At 43.8% G+C, this 26,502-nt stretch overlaps 1 protein-coding gene across 1 annotated transcript; it reads right to left on the reverse strand.

Annotated features, from left to right (window-relative positions):
• Nucleotides 1-69: 69 nt before the first annotated feature.
• hpca (hippocalcin) lies at nt 70-21,098 on the reverse strand. Its single transcript, XM_061254339.1, has 5 exons — nt 20,885-21,098; nt 4,551-4,697; nt 3,843-4,124; nt 1,885-1,990; nt 70-1,697 (listed from the first exon to the last, which is right to left on the reverse strand). The coding sequence occupies exons 2-5, from the start codon at nt 4,644-4,646 to the stop codon at nt 1,600-1,602; spliced, it is 582 nt and encodes a 193-aa protein (XP_061110323.1). The 5' UTR covers nt 4,647-4,697; nt 20,885-21,098; the 3' UTR covers nt 70-1,599.
• Between the last annotated feature and the right edge of the window lie 5,404 nt (nt 21,099-26,502).

The raw sequence follows: 26,502 nt of genomic DNA on the forward strand, positions 1-26,502 counted from the left end.
TTACCAAAAAAAAAAGAGAAAACATTTGGAGTTGTCCGGAGCGTGACACAAAAACAAACTGGGAGACCGTTTCAAACACAAGTTTATATTTTTTCATACGTTTGGGTGGAAGGGGACAAACATGACATCCTCACGAGAGGCTTTCATGCAACATAAGAAAGGAGTGCAACAGAAGATTTCAGCACGGACAACTGATCCCAGAACATACAGCACAGCCTTTACCGCAGCCAGGGTCTGTAAGCAGGGGTTTTGCTGATCGACAAGTGTCTTCAAGCAGTTGCCTTGTAATGAAATAAGAGCAGATGCAAATGACAACTTTGTCCTCTGTCCACCTTCGACTGAGTATGGAAATAAGCCCTTATTGGTGGCTTTTCCTCCTTCTGTGGAATGGAAAGGACAGGCTTACCCAGAAAGGAGAAAACATGTGTAAACAAGACATTTAATACATTCTCTTTGTGTTTGTCCACTGTAGTTGTAATGTGAGCATGATATCTAGTATAGTCAAACTTCTGTCCTTAAGTATCTTCTTCTTGTACTGCACCATGCATTGCATTATAAATGCTATGACACCACTTCACAGTTTGAAAATAAGTCTGAATACTTGCATTTTAAGAAAAGGAATGCAAAATGATAATACTGTTACATTAGCAAGAACATGCTCACGCACACACAAACGTACACACAGCGCCCTCACCTGATGCATGCACTATCATTTTCTTTCATCCTAAACGTACGTGTCACAGATACATGTTGCTGCTGCTCTTTCCCACAGTGCAAAGCTTAGTTTAGATTCCTGCTCCAAACAGCAATGGAATCAGAAATGAAAAGTCAGTGCTCTCTCTCTCTCACACACACCCGCACACACACACACACACACACACAATCTAAAACTGGAGTATTCGCATCCATGAAAAAAAAATCATAAAGGAAACTAAAACTAAAAATACAAAATATAAATTAAACAACTGGATCTTCAGCCTTTTTTCTTTTTTGTAAAAGATCATAAGTTCCAGTTGGGAAAAACTCCCAGCATTCCAGTCCATCCCAGTACCAACATTTTACTGGTGTCCACTGGCTTGGGGAACTAAGCTATATAAATACTACCTCCAATACCACAGCGCTTACACATTAACTATTCTGTTTATGCATACATAAATATATATGCATGAATATTATATCCACATAAATATGAATATAAAAAGTGGAAGGAGATTTGTGTCTTTGGGGAAACAAAAGCAAACAAACAAAAAAAACAAAAACAAAACATACAGTATATCATATATCTGACCATGCACAGTTCCCAGTGTGGAATGTTCCCTTCTGAAATTTTGGTTCTGTAAGACACTGTCCGTCAGGCATTCTGATCCGCAGACGTTTGTGAATTCAACAGAAATCCCTTCTCCATCGAGTGACGGATGATGGACAGCTGATAGCTGATGTCTTGGCAGTTTTTTTTCTTCTTTTTTTAACTGAATGCATGTCCAATTTCTTAAATTAAAATGAAAGATACTATGCTTTTAAAACTCTTCCCTCTGGTACACAAAAAGACAGGAACCTTCATGCATTGTGTGTTTGTTTGCTCTGAGGAACCAGGGACCCTTAGAACTGTGACGCGCTGCTGGGGTCACACTGCAGTAGCCGTACGATCGAAGGGTCACTTTTGGCACCTTTGATGAACTCCTCCAGGGAAAGCTTGCCTGCAAGACAAAAGATTAGCAGGTTTTAACAGCAGGCAAATTCATCCAACCTCAGTACCATCTAACCAACACCTCCTGAACCTCTATCATCTCACTACATGAGAATACCTTGTCACAGCTAATTCATTTCAAAGACCCTTATACTGTGATAGGACTGGGCCAGTGTTGCTATGGGGACATAACTGACCGTCATTGTTCAGATCCATCTGTCTGAAAATCTTGTCCGTCCTCTTCTCAGGCGTGGACTCATCCTCTGGCATCTTCATCACTGAGGACACCATCTTGTAAATTGCCTGGATAGAGAGGGGGTGTGTGGGGTGACACACTGACATTTGACATGCACATTCAGAAGCACAGCTAGTGGGCTATCTTAGCAGTGCTCATTTGGCTGGTATTAGAATCTCACACAGTTAGAAACTGTGCCCAGCTACAATGCTCTCGATTCTAAAAGGGCTGTCTAAGGACAGGATCTTCTGTGGCTAGTTACCAAACATTTTCCTAGCCATGAATATGAGGAAGATATATACCACAAACACCAAATATATACCTTGGCCCTTTCCCAGAGTTATTAATCAATCAATTAATTGACTGATTGACTCATTGCGTCAATGCACGTGCTCGAGCCAATGGTGTCTAAAGAAGGCTTGATCTACGGTATTGGACTTCCTTTCTTTCTGAATGAAAAGAGAGGAGGAGATATAGTGGGGGGGCAGCATTAAGTATGGGTGGATCTAACAAGTGCAGGTTGTTAACCGTTCATCCGTGTGTCTTTTCATAACTGCTGAGGCGATGCAAAAAGCCTGCGTGGTCGCCAGCAAAGCATAGTTGTGATTAGCCCTCGGATAATCCGCCTGTTCTGCACACACAGGGATAAATGCCAGTTAAATTTAACTTGATAATCCAAAAGCACACAGCACCCATCACCCCCAATTCCTTATCCATTTCCTACCCCCTCCCACCACCCCTCCCAGCTCGCGGGTCGCGGATGGAACATGCTCGCACCACACTTTCCTGCTATCCCCACCTGCCCCTGTGGTAAATGCTAAATGAGTGTAGGCCAGTGACCTCCACTCCCGGTCCTGGAGAGCCGTAGGGTCTGCTGGTTTCTGTTGTTACTCTGCACTTAAGTGATCAATTGAATGCAATTAAAGTAGTCGTTTACACAGCTACTGTAACTCCTGTTCCACAAAGCCGGATTACCGAGCTAGCTGGATAACTGTGCTGAGTAAAAGCTGGACCCTGCCCAAATCTGAAACAAATCTACCCACTAGAGTCTAAGACTCTTTTCCCAGACAAATTCACAGGGACTGGCCTGAAAATAAGGAACGCTGAAGCACACAGAGCTCAGAGTAGTACACACTGTTTCATGGATAGGGAGAGCAATTTATCTCATTAGGTTCCACTATTTAGAGTGTCCAAAATGCCTCTCTGCAGAGCAATTTCTTTACGATACCTCCGCCTCCGCTTTGCCACCACCCAGAAATATTATACAACCCCTGGAAAGTTTGGTGCAAGACTCACCAAATGAAACCGATTGGAATAGTAACTCATAGGTCCAGATTTATGTACAAGAAACTTGCAGCGCAAAATGTGGCCTGACGAGGGTGTTTTGGTGTCTGCCTGAAATTAACATCTTATTTACGAAAGCTACAGCTCATTACGCAATCAGAAAATGGGACTGCCTACAACCAGATCTTTTCAGTTCCAGTACATCTTTTATTTCTCCCAGAAACATTATTATTTGTATGGCTGGGTATTTGTCACAGTTGCAGGTGATTTTCTCTTTTTTGGCAGTCCAAAAAAGTTTAATTCCATGTTTCTTTTCGACAATTGTTTAGGAGCCCTATATTTGCGCAATCCACCCTTAAATGCAAATGCATTACGGACAGAAGCGCATCTTGCGATGACTTGCCTAGATCACTGCGATCCAGGCCGTGTGGCAGTTTCGACGCATGTTTCCAGGGCAGAATGTCATACATGTGCCTGAAAATCATCGCAACAGGCTTAGTAAATCTGGCCCATAGTGTCTAAATTAATTAGTTTGCTTTCAAAAAGCAAAACACACAGTGCTTGGTTTGACTCACATGGAACAGTCAGTTAAATACCAGCCTCGGTTGCCTCGCGGTCGCTAGCACGCGCGCTCACCTGAACGATCTCCAGCATCTCGTCGCGGCTGATGTAGCCATTGCCGTCCAGGTCGTACATGCTGAAGGCCCACTTCAGCTTCTGCTCCAGCTTCCCGCGTGACGTGACGCTCAGCGCGATGATGAACTCCCGGAAGTCAATGGTGCCGTCATTGTTGGTGTCGAAGGTGCGGAAGACGTGCTCGGCGAACTTGGAGGCGTCGCCGTAAGGGAAAAAGTTGGCGTAGATCTTTTTGAACTCCTCCACGTTGAGGTGGCCACTGGGGCAGTCCTTTAGGAAGCCCTGGAGATCAGGGAGAACGTTCGGCATTAGGAGTAACATGCGTGGGATGTTCCAGGCGTGCTTCAGTTCAATTATGACAACATTGCAATTCAGAACTATGCCTCAGAATTGACATCACCATTAAACAACTGTATAAATCATGAGACAAATCATCAGACTGCATTGCTGCAGACTTCAAAGTATGTGTTATTAAATTTCTGTCTGTCACACCACAATACTAGCCTATACCACACTCTAGAGTGTGGCTGTGTGGTGCACAGCGTTTTCAAATACTGCATTTGCACAGGACAATAAAGCAGGAAGAATTTGAATCTTTTTTTTGCTGCAGTTTTTTGCAAACACTATGCGATATGTTTTTCATGAACCCAGTGTTTGATATTGTATGTGTTCTCTGCACACCCGCCCTGTAGTCGGTGCTGTGCTCACCTTGTACCACTCCTGCAGCTCATGGTCAGAGAACTCCGTGTTCTCTCTCAGGTCCTGGAGCATCTCTGGCCTCAGCTTGCTGTTCTGTTTTCCCATGGCAACGAGTCTCTGTGTGTGCAGCGACGACACCGAGGCCCCTGGTCAAACCTTCAACCGAAACAGCACCTGATCAACAGCCAATCACAGTCCTCGCAATACACATGAAACCAACAACTGCCAGGGTCAATCAATAGCTGACCCTAGCTGGCCTGCATCAAAAGCAATTCCAGACCTGGCCACCACAAATCAACACAGCTTTGATTGAACGTCTGCCAAAGACAAGAAAGTGGCAAAAATACAGCTCTGGAACAGCTCTGGAACATCAACACTCGAACAACGACTCTAATAATGAAGAAACAGATGTACAAATTCAGTTCCTACACTAGCATACTGTGAGTATAAAGATGCTTTGTCCACATTGTTAAATGTTTTAAAGGTTATCCTTCCCATCACAAATTCCGTAGAGTGAGCGGAATGTAAATATACCAGGAACAATGTGACTTGAAAAGTTTTTAGAATGAAAAATTGTTTTTTAGAAGGATCCAATTTCCTTCCTTGAAACAGTGATGCGACTAAAGGCCACCTGTCACAGCACAGGCAATTCTCCTCAGGAACTTCAGTGGATGAGGATCAGAGGAATCTCTCCACTGCTAGCATACTTCCCCGATGAACAACATAATTAATTAACGGGTAGGCCCCATGCAACATGAATGCCAAATCACTCAGGGCCTTCTTTAAGAAATCAACAAAAACCAAATGGATGTCAATTGACATCCACTCTGGGACACATCTGTAAAATTACAAATTCTTTTATGTTAGTTTGTCTAATCCCTGGCATTTAATTGTTCCTCAAAACGCGTCTGCTGTGTAAATACTGCAATCCTGGGTACCTGCAGCAATTAATAACGGGGTCGCCCACACACTGCACAGCCGCCAAATGAAAATGCCAACGCTCCGGGAGCGTCAGTACACAAACCTGCCCCTCTGTTTGCATTCGCCCTGCCAGGAAAATACTTTCAGCCCATATTTAACCAATACACCATGAGAGGATAAATAGAGTTCATTAAACAATAACGAATGGATGGGGAGGTGGGGGGAGGTGGAAAATCAGCCCTGGCTGGGTCCGGCACTGCTGAAAATATGCAGAACTCGAGAAGGATTGACGCTAACTTAGAAGGTGCATCATCTCTCAATGAATTCTTGCTATAATAGTCTGTAGATAATAAATTAGTTTTGTCCTCAGATATACAGTGACTGAGCCAGCTCTGACATCACCACAGTGACAGGAAAGTCACTGCGGTTAATGGATGCCACAATTAATTGTGTGTAATTCATTAGCGTGACTGCATGTGTATGCAGTAATCTTTAAGAAAAACTGAAAATGTAAATTGTTATGAAAAATTGAAAATCTAAATCACAAGCTGGGTTTTCAATCAATGGGAATGATAATGATGTTGCCTTCTACTCTGATGTTACTGTGAGGCGTAATGCCCTGCTTTTCTCTTTTTCCTTTGGTGCGGCTTAGCTCACACTATGAGTGAGAACCCTGGCTCATGGACAATAATCAAAGTAATGGGACAGCCACAGCTCCACTAAGGAATAATTTAGACGTGCCTCCCATTATCGAGCACAGGCCTCAAACGAGGGCAGCACAGAGTAACAGCCTCCCCTTTCCAGCATTCGGAAGCCTTGGCCTACGACACCCTGCAGTTTCCTCAGTCCTGGCTCACAGCACAGAGCTGTACAAAGCCTTGTGGTCATGACACCCCCCCCCCCCCCCCCCCCCAAGGAAAGAGAAGGCCCTCCCGGGGCAGTATGCACCAAGCCTTCCACAGGCAGTGTGTGTAAGATAGCTCCTTTAGGAGCCCCTCCACCTCGCAGGCCCAGGGCTCCAATTAGCCGCTAATGCTCTTCAAAAAGGCTCTTTACTACCGCAAGGATATCACCTTCTCCGACTGAGCAGGAGGGGGGCAGAGAAAGCACTGAAGGCATAAAGAAGGAAGAGAAGGAGTTATGATATACAAATGAAGAAATGGGAGAAAAGGGGATCATAGGGAGACAGTAGGGAGGGGAATTGAGCGATGAAAATTGAGAGGTGAAAAAGAAGTGGCCAAACGGATTAGGAGAGATGGAAGCTGGGAAACAGAGACAGAGTGGAGATATGGTGGAGAGAGGCAGGCGAGAGAAATAAATGTAGAATGGGTATGTAATTAGTCCCCTGCGTGCCATTATTAGAGATACGGAGAGCGTGAATGAGAGTGAGAGAAAGAGCGAGAGTCCGAAAAACAGTGAGGACTTCACAGTAGTCCTTTCGCATAAGTGCTTCAAATCCGCACTCAGGGATTCTGCACGACAGTGCAGCGCGCTCCAAAACACTGAAGGAAATCTCCTGTCTGTCTCGCCCTTCTTCCCAGCTCAAATAAGGAGAAAATCCACAACAATCACCTTCGCGGCCTCATTAGCGCTCGAGTGCCGGAATGCATGCAGCCAAGCGTTGTAATTTACAGCTGTGTGAATCACACATTCTCAAAGTTCCTCAGACAGCCGTTTTAATTGAGGGGCAGATCAAGCCTCTGTCAGTAATGACTTTTATCCAGTCTTTGTTGTGCTGTAGTTCCCGACGCCAGGCCAATCGCCACATAAAACACATGCCGGGCAGGACGTGAGTGGGTGGGGACGTGGAGAATGTCCGTTCGCAAGCCCTGGCTGAGAGACGTGTTTATCTCTCTCCTACTTGACATTTGTTTCCTCTGCCGGCTTAAAAATAATCCGCTCTCTTACTGTTTCACAAGCGCTGCTTAATATGCAGCCTTGTCAAATCCAATGGACAACTCTTCCAACCCTTTCCTCGAACATCTGTCAGATTCCTTTTTTTTTCTGGGTCACGAACAGCTGTACTGAAAATCCTGGGATCAGGGGGGAGTTGGCTCAATGTGAAATGTGGGGGCGGGGGATTCTGGGCACAGAGGAGAAAAATACTAAAGCGTTTTCTTATGCAAATGCGTGTGTGGAGCGGACTCTGAGGCTGGAGTGGGCCACCTCGGTGGGAATGGCGGAGAGGGTCAAGGGCCCCGGCACTCAGCACACACGCAATTAGCCCAGAACCCAGCCTTGAAAACCGAGACGCCATTATAAACAAGAGCCCAGAGGGAGAGAGGGAGATTCATGCGAAGAGCTGAAAGCTCACTTCAACATGAAAAGAGTACAATTTTTTCTCCCATTTTAATTCCTAGCGGCCATTGTTCATTGTTTTTACTGAGAAACTTCGATAAGCACAAGGGCTGCTGTCGCTGAGGCGAACAAGGCCCGCAGTAGCCCCCTGGCGTGAACCCAATCGCTGGCTCGCGACTTTCTCCCTTCCTTTCCTGAGGCTCAGTCAGCCAGGGCACCCTTTACGGCTCTGGTGTGAGACGCCAACCTCCCCCCACCCCGCTTGTAACATCGTGGAGCTGTTACCATAGCTGTGCCGCCAATGTACCCCAACACCGCCCCAGCGTTACCGATGGCCTGCCCGTTACAGACCACATGACGGGTCGAGCCCTGACCCAGATCAATGCGGCCTCTATTTCACACAGGGGCTCAGAAGAAGCAGGAGCTAATCAATGTGGTAAAAATAAGATTGAGGCTGTGTACGCAGGGAGAGATATCTCTACCGCCTGGCGAGAATAACATCCCTTAACAGTCCGCTTTTTTCCATTACTCCAAGCGCATATTAACGCCAGCCTCAGTTCAAACGTACACCGCGGCTGTTGTTCCCTACGCCACAGCCGTCAGGTTAATTGCGGCAATTATAATCAAGTCAAAACAATGGCTACCGTGCGTAATTACCGCATTACGGGTGATCGTGGCGGCCGTAAATGAGCACCCTAGCACGGAGCGCGGTCTCGGGCGTGTTGTGTCTTTAAAAAGTTATGACTGATCTGTATCTCCGCTCCGCTCCCGGCCTCCCTGGCAGATTGCTGCGCTTCGTAAGGATGGCAGCGCGACAGTCCTCTGCGCTCTAAACACCGGCACCCCGCAGACCTGGCAACCCACCGCTCTGTTTACACACCGTGCAGACGCAACCACTCCAGACCCCGGCACAATCCCACAGACGGTTTCTCATCCATATTTACTCATTTTATAAACACCCCGTCTACCTGGTAAGTGCCCTGCCTACCAGAAGAGTGCTACCTCCCCTGCCTGATTTGAAACACTAGAGAAAATGGAGATCTGCAAAGGTCGGGTCCCCCCCCCACACACACACACACACTCTGTCCCAAACACACACACATGTTCTCTCAAGCACAAGCACAGACATTCTCTCACACACACTCAAGGGCATCAATAACAGTGACAAACCATTTCCTATGGCTAGTGAAGCGAGCTGACCAGGGACGGACTCTGGAGCTCAGCTCTGTGTGTGGCACTGCTGGCCTATAACATCCAATCACAGTGACAGCAGGCCAGCCCAGTACAAACCCCATAGAGTAAACCAGGGAGAAAATGGTCGTTAAGCAGAAAGAGACCCAGTGCACACTGCGTACTGCTCACAGTGGAGCTGTGGAGGAGACTCTCTCTTTAATGTTTAGCTCCATTCTCCAACAGGACTTATATTCTTTTAACCCTCTCTAAACACCTTTTTACTTTAGACCCAAAAGCAAGCTGTACCCTGAATGTTGCATAGCTCCCATGAGAATGCAGGAATTAGAGAAAGGACATGGGTATGGACCCACAATACCTCTGGGCATCTATGTACAGTACCTCCCCACTCCCCCACCTCACCATTCATGGGGGCAGTGACAGTCAAAAGCATTTTTTAAAAACTTGCCTATTCCCATAAGGTTTGCTCCAAAATAGGCCAAGCTGAACAAATAATCTGTCCATGACTAGAGGACTCTTCACAGAGGAGGAAAGTCTAAAACCAACAATATCTGCAGCATTTTTACTATTTGACTGCAAGTAGGCAACCCCCCCCCCCACACAGAGACACAAAGCAATGATTATTTTGTCACCACCCATGGGACAATGTCAAGGTCTCAATATATTCAAGAGCCCACCACCAAGTCCAATGACAGCTGTTTTATTATGCTGACAATGAGTGAATAAAATCTGCAGTTTGCACATTTTGAATCTGCGGAGACCAGCTGTAGTTAGAAATAGACTCATAAGAGAGGACAAAAAGAACAGGGCCATGATGAGGTAAGCCTTCACAGCTGAAAAAAGCAGGTGGCTAAAAAGCAGAATTCAAAATAAAAGAAAAATATAAAAACTATTATTTTTGTATAGCACCTGATGCATCCATGTGTCATATATTCATTGAGTGAAGCTGTACTTATGCAGAGGAGGGGGAAACCATCCATACATCCATAAACCGCACACATACGGTATCTACGTACAAAACGTTTTCTCAATTTGCTAAATTGGAACAGAGTGTAATTGTCACGCTGCAGCGGGGCCCGTCGGCTAGTCGAACTCTCTCCTCGGCCGTTTGTGGCAAACACAATCCCACTGATGAGGTCCCATTTGCACCTGATTGCAGACTTCCTGGGCGCCTGCCGACGGGGAAGAAGGGCTGAAGAGCGCGCATACAAATCACGCCGCGCAGTCCACCTGGCCATGCGCTTTAAATATCAATGGGCACACACTTCCCCTCCGTTCATGCAAATCGCGCTCCAGCGTAACACAGGACCTTTGATAAGCATAAACGAAGGTGCAATGAGACGTCTCCTTCTGTATAAATTAGCGGGTCTCCCTTGACCGTATTCGTCAACGTTCGTTGCAGCAACCTCTGCTATTGATTTGGATGGGTGTGGACAAGAATGCGTTCTCCTCCGGAGCGAGTGATGCCTCTGCTTCTTATCAACATTGGGCTGGCACAGACATGAGCCGGAGGAAGACACCTTACTTGCATTCAAAAGAGGTGGGTTGTGGGAGCCCGATGGCCGGGGGCCAGGCCCTGTTATCCCGACCGACCGGAACTCTCCCTTCCCTGACTGAGACTAAAACCAGCTGTGTGTCACCCCGTGTGGCTGCAGACTGTGCAGCAATGGCACAGTCCTGATCCCATACCAAACCATTTAACCATTTACCAAACCAGTCCATTTATGCACTAGACCAGCCCTGCTGAAATTCCCAGCTTTTTGACACTTCTAGTGGGACATAACTGGTTTGCGGCTGGTCTTAGCTGGTCTGGTCTAGCTGGCCGAAGCTAGCTGTCCAGAACACAGCTAAAACCATCTTAACCAGCTTAGGCTGGTTTCATCTGGAACTTTCAGCAAGGAGTCCCTTAACAACAAGCTGATGAACACTTAACATTTTAATGTGTGGTGTTCAGCTTGTATCCGGGGGGCATATATCCACAGCAGCTGATAGAATAAACACTTCTGAGGAACAGAACAGAGATCTCAATTCAAGAGGAAAAACCGAGGGACGATCATGCCCTACAGCCAAGCCTGCAACAGCAGTCCCAGGGAACCGCAATGCAATGTGCCATTACAACGGCTGGCATTTAACAGCACCCTGGGATGTGTGCAGAAAATGTGCACAGCCAGTTCTGAGAGAGAGGCTTATTATTTCTCCACAGCCAGGATATCAAATTAGTGTGTTTTTTTTCCTGCATCGCAGAACACTGTTATGCCTGAAGACTCATGAAAATGTGTTTACTTGTTATAATTCAGTGGGAAAAGTAAATTAGAAATATTTTTGCACGCACAAAGATACAATTCAAATCGACAGTTATAGAGGAAAGTTGTGTGCTATTGGCCCCTTCATTTTTATGAAAATACAATGGCAACCCAATAACATATATAACATCGTAAACAATGGCAAGATGTTGAAGCCAACGTCAAATGTCTTTACACTGTCATAATGTATGTTGCAAATTTTATAGATTATAAATAAATGAAATTGGTAAATGTATGATCACTGCAAACATTAAGATAATGTTATGGCATCAGTCGCTAACTGTAATACACTGTAATGACTGGTTTCGACAATCATAATTGTATATTGTGTATTATATCATAATTATGTAGGCTATATTGCATACAGCACCCGCAGCACCACTACAATAATATCTGCAATTTCATTTATCATTTATGTGGCCATGAAATGTTATGCCAAAAATGATTTACTGATGTCTTGCTATTTAGCAAAAACACATATAATGAAGGCTCTGGTTATTTATGGTTAATCCACCTTAACCAGATGAATAAAACAAAATACAAACCTACTAGCTGGCCAAAACTACCTGTCGCAAGATAGATAGGGTCATTAAATTGTCATCAGGTGGTGAAAATGGTAAGCCATCCTGCCACATTCACAGAATAACTGCACAGTCTTAAGTCTCTGCACCAAATATTTTATGTTCTTCATGTAATACTCACAGTTAACCAGTCATTGTTACATTTTGTTTACAGTAAGTGACATATTATAATATTGCATCACAATACTATATGTAATATTACAATAACAATACTAACAATTGCAATAATAACAAGTATCACATTATTATTATTATGAATAATTTCTTTCATTTCTTTGCCGCCCTCATTATCATTCTCAGTGCAGGGCTACTGTGTGATGAGGGGAGAATTACAGTGTGACGTCAGCTCAGCAGAACACCCTGTCTGCACAGGCCTTGGAACAGATCCCCCTCTCATCAGGGTGCATCAGCTTTAATTCAGCCCAGATTACACAACCATTTAGCCGCTCTGACCCCTTCCCTCCCTCCAGCCCTACCCATGGGAGCATGCCGCGGCTGGCACACGGAGTGCCTTTGCCTCCTCCCTTAACTCTGACCCCTGCTCTCTCTGGGTGTGCTGGAAAGCGACAGATTAAATGGAACAGATAGGACCGAAGAAATGAAAGAGAGATAAAAAGGGAGGAAAGGGGGAGGCGAAGAGGAGCTGATTACTTCCATTCTACAAGCGGGAGTGCAACCGAAACGGCAAACAAACAGATCAACGGCAACAAAATGGCTCCAGACAATATTGAAAGCACAGGTTTGATGATTATTATCGCTGAAATAAAAATGCAAAGGTCAAATTTAGCGTGCACTCGGATATCTGAATTTCATCTGGAGCCAGCAGAAAGCCAATAACAGTCGTGTCGCTCACACTCAATTTGCCTTGCCAAGTATGTTATCGAGAAAATTGATACATAATAGCAAACCTGAGTATAAATGTTCCACAATTAACTGTTGCCCCTACTGAGGACTTACATGTACTCCTATGTGGCATACTGTATGCATTAAAATATAACTGAAAGACAGATTTATTTGATTAAAAACAAGCTCCCCAGCCGTGTTAGACGCAAACAATAATTCGGGCAGATAACACAGCACAGTTACACAGATGGTATTATGTGGACTGCTGATTTCAGACCGTCTGTGCGCTCATCCCTAAGGTTCCACGCTTCTCTTCCTATCTGTCCCAGGATTCTTACATAATGTCACTGCATGATAGCTACAGTAGATTATCTCCTGGAAGTACAGGAACAGATTAAATGAAAAACCTTTTCCTCGCCCCATGGTAACCAAAAAAATCCACAGACAGACACACACACACACTCAGAAACACAAACACGGGTCCAGCCAACCACATGTTTCTAAGCACAGGTTTGAAAAGCGCAGAGTTTTTGGATAAAGGAGCATTTCACAGTTCCAGCCAAGTGAATCTGTAGAAGCTGAATATCGCATCAACATGCAAACTACATGCAATAAACGAACATGTACGACAAACAAATCAAAGCAATATGATTATTCCTTTGGAGCATCAAAGAGAGCAATTCTCCAGACGAGTCCCTTTTTTTCTTGCCTACTTATTTTCAGTACCACGGGTGGCAGTTAAAGAGAGATCGACATGCATAGAAAAACTGTTCCAGAATATCACTAGCACAATAGAACCTTGCTCTCTTCTCTTACAACGTCAAAGCACGATTTTGATCCAACCAAATTGAGCATCCTTTGTGTTATAATTACCTGGTAAAATGAAGAGCAGTTAAATGAGAGCAGATTAACCACACTTTAAAGGAGTATCTAATGTGTGTGTGTGCAAGGGAATGAGGCCTCTTTTTGCACTGACAGAACTGGGAGCTATCAGAGCAGGAATGATTTTGTTACTCCTGTGTTGCTCCATAGCCTTCTCGCTGATCAAGGGGGCTCCTCTTCAAGAGTTTATTATTTTCCCATTTCAATTGAAATGCACTCAGCGAGCACTTTATTCGGTATTTAGTAGACCTTTTTTTAGGCTGCTGTAGCCTATCCACTTAGAGGTTTGTGAAAATCCCGGGAGATCAGCAGTTTCTGAGATAGTCAAACCACCCTGTCTGGCACCAACAATCATTCCACAGTCAAAGTCACTTAAATCAGATTTCTTCCCCATTCTGACATTTGTTCTGAACAACAGCTGAACCTCTTGACCATGTCTTCATGCTTTTATGCATTTACTTGCTGTCACACGATTGGCTGATTAAATATTTGCACTAAGAAGCTGGTGCACAGGTCTACTTAATAAAGGGATCACTGAGTGTACATACAGTATATTTTTCAATACTAGCTTGAATACTTCCAATTAATCTGATGCATGCTCCTGCTCTGTAAAAGCACCTTTACCTTAATGTTAAATAAACATCAAAAAAGAAGACAGAGAAGCAGAGGGCTCTTTCAAGCTGGGAGAGTGCACTGCATCATTGATCGGTAGAGTAGCACAGCACACCGGGGGAGCCTTCACATTTCCTCCCTACCTCTCTCCCCTCCATGAAAACCTTTGTTTCTAACCGCCTTCGATCTTTTCGAAAATGCCTGCCGCCTTTGCCGGATCGAAACACCTGCTGTTTACACAGCCCGCGGGCACCTGCATAGCGAGAAGCGCGCTGCGGACCGCCTGCCAGCAGAGCTAGAAACATTCCTCTCCACCGCGTCTGAGAGGAGCCCGGTCCCGGCGCACACCTGCAGCGCTTCACAGTGCCGCTCCCCCAACGCCCCGGCCGTTTCAGCCCCGTCACCGTTATCTCATTCTGTTTAATGGCGCCGAGAGCAGTTCTCACAGAATCACCGCCACTTTATCTCAGAGGTAATCTTTAGCACCAGTGTCTAGTCAGAGCTTGAGCTGAATTGTAACTTTTCTGGGGGAAAACAGCCTCTTGAAAATGGACCCCCAGAGGCAGTATTTTGGACTACGTCAAAGCCTGTGGCATTCATAAAATGAAACTGTTGTCTGTGTCAAAGCAAACACAGACAACAGTTCTTCCGTAAGCTGCCTTAGGTGCCTCAGATTGATGAGATTCACTCATTCAAGGCATGGCCAGGTCAAAGGTCAGTTCGCTTGTTGAGCAAAGGTGTCTGGAGAACACGGATCATCTCCTGTGCCGACATCCTCTTCGTTTTTTTGAGGAGCATAAATCCCTCGCACGAGGATTTGAAGAGAGACCTGTCTGTACCAGGAATGCAAATAGCATCTTGGCTGTTCTAATAAAGCGAGGAGTTGATCAACATTGAGAACAGTCTCTTATAGCATTCATACATACTCCCCTTCAAGAAAGCGCTGCGGTTTTAGACGAGATGGATCTACCCTGTGTATGGTCAGTCGTCTGGGAACTCGCTTTGTTATTTCAGACTAACACATATGCCAAGCAGCTTGAAACCTGCAAGACAGAAACTAGCAAAAATGACCATCTACAGTCAATGGCTTTGTCAGCCCTGTAGTGTTAAACATGTCTATCAGACAGAAGTATGGAATGAGCTGTAGACCCAGTCAAGCTAAGGGGGATATTATTTTCCTGATGCTTGGAAGTGACAATGCCTGAATAAAACTATTGTGCTCCTCTGATTTCCACTACATTCACATTGCACAATAACCTGTTCCAAGCTATAAACATAAGACAACAGAATTCAAGACTGACAGTGTTTATGCAACAGAGATACTGTAGGTCCACCTATTGCGCCAGTGGTAGTGCCACTAGCTCAATGAGACAGAAATACAGGTTGCCAGTCAGTGCCAAATGCACTTTACCCCGATGCCAGGAGGTGATGTCACCTTCTGTAGGTGACTCACATTCTCTTCTGAGTGACACTATGGCAAAGCAGAAAAAAAGATGCCTGCCCCCTCCCCCTGACACACACAAACACACATAGCCCCACCTCAAGCCCAGATGGCAATTATTTTGCCTGTATCTTGGCTGGGGAGGGCGATGCATTATTCAGGTCAAGGAGAGCCGATCTGCCGGTTCCTGGTGGAGAGGGAGAGAGATGCAATCTGCTTGCGTGGAAAGTCTGCGAGAGCTCCAGCGCTCCGCGTGCGATAAACAGAAGCAGGCCGGGCTAACGACGAGGCTCAGGTCACCTCACACCGCCTCACACCTGAGTGTTCCCTCGGGTGTGGGGGAACTGGAGCGGCCACACGCGAGTCGGTCCTCCGGCCCTGAAAAGCGGACAGCTGGGGCCTTTTTGTTCTGAGGGAGACAGGCACTCGTTTCACTTGTTCTCCGCGGAGAGGCAGCTGGCGGGAAACCTTGAGGAGATACCAGCAACACGGCCTTTTGAAGTCAACACATCAGAGACCGGATCAGTGGACTGCTGCGGGTGTAGTGCCGCAGAAAGGCAGCTCGCTCGTCTTGTTTCTGCCTTTCATTCCTCATTCTCTGTCTTTCTCACTCTCTCTCGCGCTCTCTGTTCTTCTTTACTGCGCATATGACTATTCTGAAATGTAATGGTGAAATGATACCCTTTCATTTTAAAGCTGAGGGCTGCAGGGGAACGACACAGAGGGAAAGAAATGAAAAGCCTGTTTGAAATATTCCCAATAAGGGTGCTTTATCCAGCATATGCTGCAACCTGGTAGGGGTTATTGGGCAAGGACCTATTGCTTATGAAAAATAAACAGAGGATTGAAATCTATGCAACACAATATACATGTGGCCCTATCCATTTCCATCCATTCTCTGGCTGGCTCTAAAAATACACGTGAGAGCCTTGGTCAGGACACAAGGTGCCCACTCAGCTGGATTCTCCCTGACAGTGGTTTCACGTGGCCCTGAGCGAGGACTGACTCTGGCGCCCTATCCCATAATCATCTGCATCATCTTACATGCACCAAACAGCAAGCACTTCCCTCTTCAGCCCAGGATTATACACATCCAGCATACCATCTACAATACCTCTCTCAAGCTCTCTCTCCGCAGCACTTCAATCTGAGCCTGCTGCAAGTCAATCTGCAACTGCTTTGATAACCTGCATTGTATTTCAACTGGTTCCCATCAAATAAGGTAGTCCACTTTACACCATAAGCATAAGAAATTACAACTAGCTTTCAAATCCTTCTGTCGGTTGATATAAAATATATGAAATAATGATGTTTGTTCAAAAAGAACAGATGACTCAACTGTATATGAAGCACAGTGCTTTTTTCATGAGCTGCTAAGTACTCCTAATGTTCTCTTGCTGTGAAACAAAAGGAATAAAACTTGCAGCGTCATGAAAACCAGCAGTGGATGCGGACGTGAGGCTATAAGATGGAAGCTTCATCGATTTTCTATTTCTGATGGGACTTTTCTGTTTGGAGACCGGGATGTCATCTCAGGGGACCCGGTATAGTTAACTGATCTCACAGTCAGGAATAGCAACGTGACAAACAGCCACATTTTCCCGGAGTATTGATTTTCCACCTCCTAATTCATTTTAAGGATCTTCCAGTGTGTTCGCTTGACAGGAATTCAGATTAGGCATTTGCTGCACAACATTGGGGCCACTTCTATTTGTGGCTTTAGAGTGCCTCACTCTCCTAGCTTTATCGTTTCTTCCAGCTGTGCCCCCCCAATTCTCCAATTCGATTTTCGGATAAATGTTAAGCACCGCGCAATCAAGGACGCAGTGTGTGGAGAAAGGGGAATGGATTTGTGGAAGGGAGCCTGTACAGACGGCCTCACAGAGGGAGGTGGCACGGCAAGTGAACGTGACATTGAAACAACGTTAGCGTGGCAGCGGCTCTGAGCTATCGTGGCCCTGACGAAGCAGGGCAGGCAGAGCAAACCACGCTCACAGGAGGAAGCTGGAGGGGCGGACCCAGCTTTCAGAAATGATGAAGGAAACAGGAAGAAGGAGAGCAAGCCTCAGGCTTGAGTTATTTCGCTTCTCAGACCCTAAATTATTTTTTTCATTTTTTGAAATCAGACCATTGGAGAAAACTTCTGTGAAGCGGTGATAAAGCGCCAGACAAAAGAAAAAGAAGTACCTCGTCAAGTTGACAGTTAAAATGACCAAATGTGGAGACGGCACCTTCTTGTGCACCTTCCTCTAGCCGAAAGCTGTTAGGTGCTGTCCCGTTTTCTGTCAAACTGTAGTACTCATGTAGTACCATTGCGCCCCCTCACAGCCCCCCCCCACAAAAAAAAAACAGCCACTGAGAAAGACAAACTAACACAAAGCAGGGGCTGGGAGTAATCAAATGCCATTAGTTTGTTAATGGAGAGAAGTGGTGAGTGAGGAAGGTCTCTGTTAATGCTGCCAGCTGAGAGGTTTTCTCTCACCAGTAAAGGGCACCCAGGGCCAGGGTGACTATTTCCAAAGCACTGCGGGCACAGAGCCGCAGCAGCAAAGAGCTCTGTGTGGTTTACTACAGAGGACTGTGTCTGGCTGGAGGGAGACACACTACTGCCATTTCCTCCAGCAGGAAACATGGGCCCCGATGCAGGCTCGCCACAGAGAAGTCTGCCCTTACCATTGAGTAATGACTATCAATAAGCCTGATGTTCTCCCCCCCACTTACTCCTACACCATCTTGAGCTAAGTGGTAGCTGGTATTAATTAAATCACCATGTAAGAATCAAAATGTAAGTATTATTATTTTTATTATTATTTTATAATGACTCAGCATGCTCAGTTTATATTGAATTCAGCCTCTTGTCTGATGGATGAAAGAATGAAAGAATCAATGAATGAATTAATGAATGAAGGTTTGCGATTCATGTGAACGCGTTATACTGAACATGCATAATATTTTTTGAACACTCAATCTAAATGGGACTACTTAATGAAGTCCGGCGAGCATGCGTGTATATATAAATACACAAGCTTTAGAACAAGCCTTCTGTTTACAGAAGCCCCGTGAAAGTAAAGCTCTATGTTTAGCTACAGGGCCCCTGGCACAGACATGTGCGACTGTCATTCCATTACCAAGATATGCTATCCACACAAACCCTGATGAACACTGTTTCTGTACCCATCAACTTTCTTTCGTGCTTTCCATGATTATCATGATTATGTTTCTGGTTGTATTATTATTATTATTATTATTATTATTATTATTAATATAGTACCAGTATTATTATCACCATCACCATTGCATCATCATCGATGGCAGCAGTAGCGTCATAATCATGGACATCATCATGGAGAGCACAATTTTAGTTTGACTGGGAACACCCTTTGCCTGATCCCCTTACATAATAGAGTAGCTAACACTTCCCTTTGGCCGGCTGAGGTCAGTAATTAGCGAACCATAAGGCACAACCATCTGTACAACTACAGAAATGATATCACACAGAAGGAAACTGTGCCTGAAAATCTTTACTACATGTATTTGACATTTAAAACAATTTGTGATGTATTTGTCTTAATATAGGATTAAATACCATAGGAAGGTGCTTTCCAGGTTATAATATACTTTGAAATTATTTTATTCTGGTATGGTGTACAAAAATGTCACAGAATATCCAATGAACACTCTAGCTTTGTAGAATATCCTCATTGATTTTCAATCAATGTGGGAGACAAATGTAGGCCAGCGTCTTGGAGGCTTTGTTCCAGTAAAAACCTGAAGGTTAATATTCACCTCAGGGAAAAGGGTTACTGCCCTGCATTCAACTGCATGGGACTGAACATCATCTTTCCATTGAGCATTTACTAAAATAGTATCAATTCTCTTCTGCACAATGTATCACATCAGTTTGGACTTTTGAGGCAAGTGCGTCATAAACTTCCCATGTTTGTTTGATTGAAGCCTACACAATATCCTTTAATATCTAGCAAGCTAGTAAATTCAGATTTTTTTTTTGTTTGGCATGGGTGGCAATCGTATTAATTTGTGTATTTATTCATAATGTAATACATGCTGTCTGTGTCATTTCTACTATTACCACCACCACCACCACTTCTACTACAACTACTACAGCTACAATTACTACTACTACTAATACTACTACTAAGAATAATAATCATCATTTCCATCTTCATTTCCTGGTCTCCCAGTCTATGCAATTCTCTACATCTCTATAAAATTAAATTATACCAAGAAGTACTGTACCTCCTGGCTTTATTTTAAGTATTGATAACATGCAATTTTATTTGCCTCATAAACAATGTGTAATTTTTATTTTTATTGGTGAAGAAATAAAGGAACACCTATATAAGGTATTCTTTCAAATGACAGCATCGGTGCAGATACTCAATAATAATAAATCTTATGGTCAAGTAACTACAGTATCATGACTGGCGTTATCTCTCATGAGGGGACAGTGACAATTGCAATATAGTTTCTAATTATTCACAGTTCGTGAGGTTTATAGTTAAAAAAACCTTACTGCCAATAACAGAAACTTAATATTACAGGCTTCCATGTAACCATCCGTAGCACTAAGCATAAATCCCTAATCCTAAACATGCTTACTGCGCGTCAGAGAATGACTATGACTGCAACGATCCTTTTTGCAGTGCAGCGCCAGTCTCTGTCCCGTTTCCTGTCGTGTGAACGGATGCAGACCGTTTACAATAAACAGCATTGCATGGAGAACAGATTATTTGGAGCAAGATTTCATCACCGATACATGTGGTTTGTGCAGTCCTGACATAGCAAGACATCCATTACTTATCAATTCCCCCCGTTATAGATATAATCACGAACAGAGGCTGTTTAATTCTTTAAAGCAATGCTATACCGTTGAAAGTTACAGTAGCAAGCAATTAAATAATAAAGGAATTCTAAAACTGCGAATCGAAACCAGGCATTTGGTAGAATTGGCACGCGACGTGCAATTAAACAGAAAGGAGTAGGCTACATTATTATAACATAATTATACCCGCGTATCTCTTCGCCCGATGATAACAATGTAAGCACGCGTGCTTGTATTTCATTAATCTGTATTCGTTTCATATATTGCAGGACCTAAAATAGTATATCGCCAGAAGCAGTCTAAAAATTCAGACAATTTAGGTCCCAGCACAAGGGGACAAAAGATATAAGCGCCTCATTAACAATTAAATAGCGATATAAATATTTCAAATTGATCCAGGACAATTGAAAAGCAAGGTTCATTCTTACCTTTTTCAGTTTACCCCGCTTCCTCTCTGTGAAAATATGTGTGAGTGAGAGAGATGCAGCGTGCAGCCTTCCGGAAGATCCTTTAGTACTGGGTAGCTACTACTGCCGTGCTCTGCAAACCATGTTACCATCAAACGCCCCGCGAGACAACGAACCTCGCTGCGCGGTTCCACGGGGCTCAAAGTATCAGTTTAGCAAGGTGAGCCGGGCGAGCGGATTTTAAAGGAGGGGAGGGTGTTTGTAGGATTACGTGGTGTGGCTTTAAGCATATGCATGCCTCTATGCTGATTGACATTGCTGTATAAACGTTAACGCAACAACTCTCTGTGCTGCACAGCATCCTTCATTGGCGCGTGGTTAGGTGTATGGTTGTAAATGTCTTTGCCTATGATTCAGTTTCACTTTAAATATTCCCCGGCCGTTTGTGTTCATTATGAAGGTACAGTAAGTGTAAGGGTTCTGGAGGCCCCCAGATTGATTCGAACCAATTAGCCGGAGTAGATAGCATTTTATAAATATAAATTAAACTCCTTTAACCAATTTTCAAGAACAATAAAACATAGGAATTCTAATTATATAATTTCAGTAATGCACACATCGCCTATATTTGTAATGCACACACAAGTATAAAGAAGCTATCGAAAGCAACTCAATATTTTGTCGGATATGTGTTTTGTAATAGATTAGTGTGATATTTGTGTGGATCAATATAAAGTTATAGACTATCTGTCTTTGTATGCATAAAGGGGGAATTAGATGAACCCGTGCAATGATGAGGCAGTAATACAATGTATTTATTAAAACTAGCTGTGCTACTAAATGCTACTTGAATTGCAATGAAAATGTTTATAATTCTTTGTTTTAAATCCCCCATACGTAGCCTATGACATAGCTTCTTTGATTAAGTGGTATAGCGATATAATCCAACTTTTTGAAGGATGAATTTAAATAGAAATAATGTGATCTCACTCCAACTCTTCTTTTCATCTTTTCATTCTTTGTCTCTGCCCCATTATGTCCTGATTGACAGAGGATTGCAGACCCCTTATGAGAATTAATTCTTATGATAATTAGTCTAATAAGGAACATCCATTGTTTCATCTTGACTCCTCATACAGAGGTTGCACAGTCATGGTACAGGATCCCCTAAAGTTTTAAAACGGAACACATTTGCCCGTGTTGTTCATTAAAGTAAAAAAATGAAAATTGTTTAACTGAACTTCAGTCTGGTTTAGTTTGGCTCTCTAGAAACAAGAAACAATTTAGAGTTACCCCTCTAAATAATATCAGACAAACTAAGCAAGAGAGGGTGACAATACTGAGTAGAAAGGTCAGAGGAAGACAGCAAATAACCATGAAACGACTTTATGACGAGAGAACAGTCTAGAAAGGAGAATGGGTAATGGCACTTCCCTCACATCTCCTGAATCATCAGAGTGAGATCTGTGGCCCCTAATCTTTAAAACAAGGAGAGCACTCAGCAGCTTTGTGTTTGCCTCATCAGGGACAGAGGGCGTCTTCATTTCAGTGCTTAATGTAATTCAGCATAGTCTGAAATGTACTTTAGTGTTTTAGTGCTATGCAATTTAGGTATGGAAGTTCTTACTAGAATTTCCTTAATATCATTCTTAATTTCTAATTTGTAAGAACAGTAATGTAATTTAGGAAGATCATTTAATTTCAAATGTATAATGTCATTTTTCAGACTCCCAGTCATTCCATGTTTATTATGTTTGAACCATAAAAGCCCACTGGTACAATTATAGGGGTGGATAAGTGCCATCGCCTTCTTTTTGGAGCTTTGCTTGTGTGATCCATCTCACCCCCCACCAGTGCGGCCTACCATGGGGGCATGCATGTGCTCTGTGATTTGGACCGAGTTCTGACTCAGCTGTTGGTGAGGTCAGTAGTTCTTTCTATATCTCTGCTCCCTTTTTCCCACCTTTGGCCCCTTTCCAATATGATAAAAACCAAAGTGTAGATTGTAAATGTATTTCAGAGATGGCAAAACCAATCACATGCACAAATGATGTGTCTATCATGCATGCATTCAACCTCCTTGTTTTGTTTCAATTCCACAAGCCAGGCATGCTTGACTACATGGCTGTCGACTGTGTCTCAAGTCCAATGGCTAGTAGAGTGACAATGTGAATTGTTGACTCTATGACTGATTTAGCACATAGCAGCCCCAAGCTTGCATTTATGGTGGGATCCAGAATTATTGGCACCCTTAATAAATGTGCACAAAAAATGCTGTAAATGAAAAACATACAGTTATTGACATAAGTTTATGATTCAATGGAATCAAAAATCTTACATTTTTCAAATACTTCCCTAAAAAACACAGACAGAAAGCAATATGATGTCGGCTGTACCACCAAACTTCAACCCACTCACGCGCTAAAAGAAACTCTAATATTGACGTATCATACAGGCATGTATGCATAACAACCGGATAAATACGTCCAGGATGAGCTAAAACATAATTATACAGAGATATAGCCCATCCCTGTGGTGAAAGCATAATGTATTCTGTACAGATTTATGTTGGACAAAGATTTGCCTGCAATGCAAACGCTCATTGGATGTTTTATGCATGTCTGTATATAAATTCTGCTATGTGAACACAGCCATATTCCTAAACTGTCCATCACCTGAACATTATACCTTGTTGGAAAGGGTAGGGATCCTCGTACAAGAAGCTTACCATGTTTTACAATAGATTGGTACTGAAATTACCTAGCAATGCATTTACTTAACAACAAGAAATCATTTGGTTCCATAAATTTGTCAGTATCGAATAATTTGCAAAACAAACTTATATTTTGTACCAAACCGGAAATATGTCGGCCGGACATATAATAAAAGTGAGGTAAGGAAGAAAAACTATGTGTTTATTCATGCAACTTCTGAATTGTATATTTTTGTTCTTATATTTGAACATGATTTTTTGACATAGAGAAATGGTATCAAAAATTGTTTGGTTTTGTTCATTGTGCTCAGTAAGGGCTGTCTTCGTGCCACCCTTCCAAAGAGTTTGTTGGTATGGAGGTGCCATTTTATGTTTTTTTTAGACTTGGTGACCCCAAGACAACCAATCTCTGCAATTCTTAAACTGCGATCCTTGGGCTAATTATGGCCTGGGGATAATATACACTTGCATCCTTTTTCTAGCGAGTTTGCAGCCATTCCATGTTTTATGCCTTTTAATTACTGCCCTTACAGTGCTAAGCAGTATGCTTAACCGTTCTGAATTGACAGTACTTTGGCTTTTCCCATGCAGATGGGGATTTTGCATGTTTGTTACCTTAGCACAGCCAGGGCCGATCTGCTTCAGGATTTTGTGCCAACTTCTGCTCTTAATGATTTAATTAGTTAAATTATGTCTTGATCAGACATTTGTATATGCACCAGCAACAGCTGCAAACTGCAGCCTTTTTTCTCCATTTTTATTAAGGATGCCAATAATTCTGGAGCCCACTGTATATAGCACTTTTCTAGACACTCAAAGCGCTTGAACATCATGACGGGGAATCTTGCCTCAACCACCACCAGTGTGTAGCACCCCCCTGGGTGCGGCACGGCAGTGTGTAGCACCCCCCTGGGTGCGGCACGGCAGACTCCTGGCAACTTGCATTTTCACTGAGAAGGTTCTCTCTCCTGCCTCAAGTTAGGATTTCCTCCATCAATAAAAAAACATTTAAACGAGAGGAATCCCACCTTTCCATCATGGGCAACCATCATTAGTTTGTTCTCCTTACGGCCTGTTCGGAGCTTTGGGATCTCTGCCTGGGAGTGCCAAGGAGATTCTCCAGGGGTAAGAGGGCAATCAGTCGAATACGTCATGAGAGGTCAAGCCCTGCCATAGAGGTCAAGCCTGAACTCCACCAGGGCGGAGGCGGGTGGAGGGCTGCATTTGAATTTCTGCTTGCGCTGTGTGATTTGGACTCAGCGTTCTGACTCAGCCGTAGGTGATTTCATTAGTCCTTTCTGCTCTTGCTGAACCGTATCTCCCTGCACGAGTGTGAGACTGACGAGATTGAATTACTGCCCGTCCCCGATGGCTGCCACCTTCATGTCTCCGAGGCAGAGTTCAAGGCAGGGTTGCACTTTCATTGTCTTATGTAACACGCTGCCCTATTAGTCTTCTCCTCTTGTGCTTCTTCAGTTCCACGGTGACTAAGTGGGCCAGAGGTTCCAGTTGGTGCCCACTTCCCATTCACTTAAACAAATTACAGTCAGCTTGGCGACATGGACGGCATCGGGATGGCGAGAAAATGTTGCTTCAGCGTTATGAGCCGTAAAGTATCAGTGTTTGCCCAGTGGCTGTTCCTGGTGCATATAAGCCGTTCCAATTAAAACAAAAGGGGCACTCTTGACATGCAGGACTAAGTATTTCAACACCAAACTAGAGATACATTTGTCTCCTTTTATTAGCTGCAGTCTCATCCCTCCTGATGAATTTCTTCAGTTTTATACTAGCTCCACTGTCCCTTTTGACTTGTGGAGCTGTAATTGGATAAACTGCCCTGCGATAGACGAATTTGCTGTTCTTCAGACATAGCCAGTTGATTTATTTTCTTAGACAGCTTTGTGATTAACAGACCACTACAAAAGGCAACATGGCAATCTGATGTGTTGTGAATGTCGGAAATGTCAGTGGTGTCACAATATACATTATAAATGTAAATCAATTATTTACAATGGCCCAATGTTTCAAGAGTAAGAACTGTGTTGTGGTCTGTCATGAGAACCGGTGTTTTCAGAAGAGTCCTTTCAGTCATATATATTTGAGCCAAAGTGTCTAGAGCGAGGACATATCGGTTGTGTCTGGCCTGGGCTTTGATGTCAGTGGCTCGGCCTGACTTCTGCTCTCCATCCCTATTCTTTGCCTCGCCTCCCACAGTAGTCAGAGCCGGTGCCTCTGGCTGACCGCCTGACCCCATGCCCAGACACTTCACCGGGGGACACAGGTTACAGACATGCCTCCTGCGCCTGCCCTGCCCCCTCCCTCCATTACAGCTAAGCCTAACATGGGCGATGTCACCTATGCTGGGTGAAGGGATAAGCCACCTGGGCTATTTTTGGAAAGTGGGACAAGCCTTTTCTTAATCCTGCCAATGGACTGACCCCTGGTCCCTGGCGGCTTTGGCTGATTCAGACTTTCTCTTCCTGTAACACGTGCTACAGGACTCTTTCACAAAATTGGCAGCAAGCTCTCCAGCCAATGAGGAGATCCATTTTCATGTTTGAGCCAATGATTGTATTCATGGACTACCCAAGCCATGATACATTAACTGTGCTCACCTGTATGTGATGATTCTAACACTGTGTAAAAGATGGGTCCTTTATGGTCAAGACAGATGAAATGCTTGAATAAATGACTGAATGTATGAAAAAATAAATACAACGATAACTAAATTAAAGTGATTTAACTTTTAGTAATCAGTAACACAGAAGTATCCTTAGTATGCACCCATTCCTGAAATAACATCGCACATACAATGTACTCTAAATAATGTTCATAAAAACTCTCCCATTGCACAGGTAGAACGTATTAGTGCAATCCTCTCTACTGTCTCAATGGCAGACATTGATAGTCATGACCCCCTGAGTGC

This window comes from Conger conger, chromosome 9 (assembly GCF_963514075.1).
Source record: "Conger conger chromosome 9, fConCon1.1, whole genome shotgun sequence".
In the NCBI taxonomy this organism is placed as follows: Eukaryota; Metazoa; Chordata; class Actinopteri; order Anguilliformes; family Congridae; genus Conger; species Conger conger.

Excerpts from the sequence above, each read along its gene's own strand:
- hpca (XM_061254339.1), bottom strand. The coding sequence starts at position 4,646 with ATGGGAAAACAGAACAGCAAGCTGAGGCCAGAGATGCTCCAGGACCTG. Across the intron at positions 1,991-3,842 it reads AGATGCTGGAGATCGTTCAG|GCAATTTACAAGATGGTGTC; the intron begins GTGAGCGCGCGT and ends CTCTCTATCCAG. Across the intron at positions 1,698-1,884 it reads GATGGATCTGAACAATGACG|GCAAGCTTTCCCTGGAGGAG; the intron begins GTCAGTTATGTC and ends TTTGTCTTGCAG.